Source organism: Sphaeroforma arctica, assembly GCF_001186125.1.
Source record: "Sphaeroforma arctica JP610 unplaced genomic scaffold supercont1.1435, whole genome shotgun sequence".
In the NCBI taxonomy this organism is placed as follows: domain Eukaryota; class Ichthyosporea; order Ichthyophonida; genus Sphaeroforma; species Sphaeroforma arctica.
In genome coordinates, this window is record NW_014039123.1 from 269 (window position 1) to 4,721 (window position 4,453).

The following is a 4,453-nucleotide window of genomic DNA, read 5'->3' on the forward strand; positions in this document are numbered from 1 at the left end:
ATGTTGAATGTATGCTTGCATCCACTTTCACAACGATTGAACTGAGTATTTGTGTTTCCATAGGCCATTATCGCCTCCGTGCTCGCTGGTTGCACTACACACTAACATTGTTCCCTTTAAGTTGTTCTATTTTTGGTTTCATCGGGCCGATGTTTGCGTTGCCTCTTTCCGTTACAATATTTTCTCCGTTGCGGTTCTGGGAGCAAACTCACTAGTGCAAGCCATATCTCCTATATCCACAGATACTCTACGTGCATATGTTATAAACACCACTTTTACTCTGCATGTATATGTTATAAACACCTCTGATACTCTGCATGCATATGTTATAAACACCTCTGATACTCTGCATGCATATGTTATAAACACCTCTGATACTCTGCATGCATATGTTGCAAACACCTCTGATTCTCTGCATGCATATGTTATAAACACCTCTGATACTCTGCATGCATATCTTATAAACACCTCTGATACTCTGCATGCATATGTTGTACACAACTGGCTTGCAGTCTCCTCCCTGGCATGAGTGATAACCATGTGAATAAATTCTCTACAGTTCAACGCATTGCACTACTCAGTGCCCATTGAGGTGAAGAAGTTCACGATGTGGGAGAAGATCCGTGGGCTGTCCATGTCAGGATTCCCAAAGTCTGAGATGGAGGACAAGTTTCTGCTCACCAATGTCACAGGAACCATCAAGGTATGTAAGGCGCGTGCGTGGCCAATAGTTTACTAGACGTGTGGATGGTTGGGAGTGCGAGAGATGTCGGAGTATGATTGAGGGTGAGGCGTTCGGCAATGAAAGGGGTCGTTGACTTCTATATGCGAGACGCTTCATAGGATCAAGCATGATGGTGTAGGGGCATGCTGGTAGTAGGATGTGTGGGTTCATGGGCGTGATGGTATTAGGACTGGTCGTATCTGGTAGGCAGGGGTGTAGGTAGCCGATTTTTTAGGGTTTGGGATATCGCATACGGAGAGTCTTTGTTGAGTTCTGCATATTACTATGCACACCCATGTCCCGTGTCGGCGCGATATTGATCTCACGGTGTTGAACAAGCTTATTAGATATCTCTGCCTGGGGGGAGATGAGCAGGTGACAGTCCATCGATGTGCTGTGGCTGTGTAGTGTGTTAGAGTCTATGCTTCAACAGGGTCGTGCCTTTAGCTGTGCATTTCAGAGTACGTCTTGTTCGGGTTTTCGGGTTTTTCAAATAGGCAATGTTCGCCTCACTATGTACTCAACACAAACCCTCCAGGCACTGAGTCTTACCCATAGTCTCGTACCGTGCTTATTGTGCCTATGGAGCCCGTTCTGGCTCTCTATGCGTGTGTATCTTTGTAACGAACATTCCCATTGTACCACCCCCTCACTCATGAACGTACTATCTATGTATTCAGCCCAATACTATGACTGCCCTGATGGGACCCTCGGGTGCGGGTAAAAGCACTCTGCTGGATGTCCTGGCAATGCGTAAGAACACGGGCACTATTGAAGGCGAGTTACTAGTGAATGGCTCCGAACCAGGTGCAGCGTATAAGCGTTTGGTATGTGGCCATGCACGTGTAGTATGTGTGTCCTGGGCACGTTTGGGACGGTGGTTACATAGGTATTTGTAATTCAATACGTTAACCGATGGGTTTGGTATGTGGCCGTGAAAGTGTATGAAGCGCATCTACGTTTAGGGTGGGATCGTAAACGTGTTTGTCATTTGAAGCGTCCACTGATGTGGCTGGTCTGTGGCCATGTAGGGGGTGATCATATCTCGTTCCAGTAGTCTGCACATCAACCTCCGTACGTGTGCTGGAGTGGTGTGTGCACTCACTCCTGTCTAACCCGTACTATGCCTCTCTCTAACCACTCTGTCCCGCCGCACAACGTATAAGGTGTTAGCGCAAGTGTAGCGTGCAGTGTTGTTTGTAGTAAATGTATTGTGTAGTGTTGGTTGAACGTGCATATCGGACATGTTGTCTATAGACATCCCAAGTGACCCATGCTACTTCACAGTCACTATCCGTCTCAGCTGTTGTCGTTGTAGAATCCGTTGCATCCCACGGCACGAGTGTTTTTAGGGGTTTGACAACACACCCGTTGGCGAATATGCATACGACTACAAGCATATGAATACGCATATGTCTACAGGTATATGAATACGCATATGTCTACGGCATATGAATACGCATATGTCTACAGGCATTTGAATACGCATATGTCTACAGGCATATGAATACGTATATGTCTACAGGCATAGGAATACGCATATGTCTACAGGCATATGAATACGCATATGTCTACAGGCATATGAATACGCATATGTCTACAGGCATATGATTACGCATATGTTTACAGGCATATGAATACGCAGATGTATACAGGCATATGAATGCGCATATGTCTACAGGCATATGTGTGCATGGCTGCTGTTGCTGTGTCCTGTGGGGCATTGCTTGAGTTGCCTTCGCAAGTAATAGCAGAACTGTATGCATGATATCGCCGTCCTATCCACTTACCAGCTGATGTGCCCCAACCTTCTTCCCTTGGTGCGTGTGTGTGCTGTCCATGGTTGTACAGGTGGGCTATGTTGAACAGAGAGACATCCTGCTGCCGTTTTTAACGCCAAAGGAGATTCTGTTTTATACCGCCCGCATTCGCCTGCCTAGAAGTGTCGGGACGGCGTATATCAACGAACGCGTAGCGAAGGTACGCTCACCCGCACACACGAGCAGGCTGGGTTAAACGTATAGTTTCTGTTGCTGTAGTGCATGTGTGCGCATGTGTTACTGTGTTAAACGTATATACTTCTATTATTGTACTAAATGTATGCGCATATGTTACTGTGTTTAACGTATATGCTTCTGTTGCATTTGTTTAATATCGTACATTTGTTTAATATCGTACATTTGTTTAATATCGCACATTTATTGAATAGCGTACATTTCTCCAATAACCCCAATTTTTTCAATAACGGACCTTTTTAACCGCAGGTCATCAATGAGTTGGGCCTAGATGTGTGCCAAGACACCATGATAGGTAATGCGCAGATCCGTGGTATCTCCGGTGGACAGGCCAAACGAGTCAACATCGGCATCGAGTAAGTGCACACCACCACACCCACGACCACCCACGACGTCTAGAGAAGAACGGATACAGTGGTGCTGTGTATTCTATTTATAGAATGACTGCTACAGTGCGGTTGTGTATTCTATTGATATGATGACTGCTGCAGTATGTGTGTGTGTGTTCTATTGATAGAATGACTGCTACAGTGGTGCTGTGTATTCGATTTATATAATGACTGCTAAGTGCGGTTGTGTATTCTATTTATATGATGACTGCTGCAGTGTGTGTGTGTATTCTATTGATAGAATGACTGCTACAGTGGTGCTGTGTATTCTATTTATAGAATGACTGCTACAGTGCGGTTGTGTATTCTTTTTATAGGATGACTGCTGCAGTGTGTGTGTGTATTCTATTGATAGAATGACTGCTACAGTGCTGTTGTGTGTGTACATTGGTCTTATGATTGCCTTTGTATTCCGTTGACGTATATCGTTTGTGGGTGTCAGTAGTGGGTTGTTGCTAGTTTTCGCGTGTGGTGATAGTGATTGTGCCATAAGCATAAGCGATGATGTGAAACAGTCGGACGAATGACGTGGTGCATTGTGATTGGGCAACGGGAGGGACATACTGCAACTGGTTAAGGTTGTAGGGTTTTAAACTGCAACTAATTTAGGATTTAGGGGTTTTCTGTCCCACTTTTTGGCGTTTTAGGTGTTTTCTATCCCCCTATTTGCACACACACCTCCTTCTCTCTCTCACACTCTTATCTTCTGTACACATCGCTTATCTTACAAACATGTGAGATAATGCTAGATAGTGCTATACAATGCACACTGTACTATATAGTCTTACCAATACCACCCATTTCTATATAGTCTTAACAAAACCACCCATGGCTTCTCGAACAGGCGTGTGCGACAATGCTGTATAGTCCTAACACTACCACCTCCTGCTTCTCCCCAGACTAATCACAGACCCGCGTGTGCTGTTCCTGGATGAGCCTACCACCGGCTTAGACTCAGCCACGGCACTGGAGGTGATGATGGTCATGCGAGACATCACCAACAGAGGCCGTACGACCATAGCAACCATTCACCAGCCGTCCACGGACGTTTTCAATCTGTTTGATAAGCTGTGTCTGCTGGTGGCTGGCAATGTGGTCTATCTGGGACCGGCAGATAGCGCTGTGTCGTACTTCGAGGACATCGGGTGTGTGGGTGGCTCATGGTGTATCCCATGACATGTGGGTGTGTGTGGGTGGCTCATGGTGTATCCCATGACATGTGGGTGTGTGTGGGTGGCTCATGGTGTATCCCATGACATGTGGGTGTGTGTGGGTGGCTCATGGTGTATCCCATGACATGTGGGTGTGTGTGGGTCTGGTATATA

At 45.9% G+C, this 4,453-nt stretch overlaps 1 protein-coding gene across 1 annotated transcript in view; it reads left to right on the forward strand.

Annotated features, from left to right (window-relative positions):
- The first annotated feature begins 559 nt into the window (after window positions 1-559).
- SARC_10904 (hypothetical protein) overlaps window positions 560-4,453 on the forward strand; it is a 9,907-nt gene continuing 6,013 nt past the window's right edge. The window contains exons 1-5 of the mRNA XM_014295030.1: window positions 560-703; window positions 1,405-1,551; window positions 2,576-2,704; window positions 2,989-3,095; window positions 4,028-4,273. Of these exons, the coding sequence (XP_014150505.1) occupies window positions 608-703; window positions 1,405-1,551; window positions 2,576-2,704; window positions 2,989-3,095; window positions 4,028-4,273 (725 nt within the window). The 5' untranslated portion in view covers window positions 560-607. The remainder of the gene's footprint in view (window positions 704-1,404; window positions 1,552-2,575; window positions 2,705-2,988; window positions 3,096-4,027; window positions 4,274-4,453) is intronic.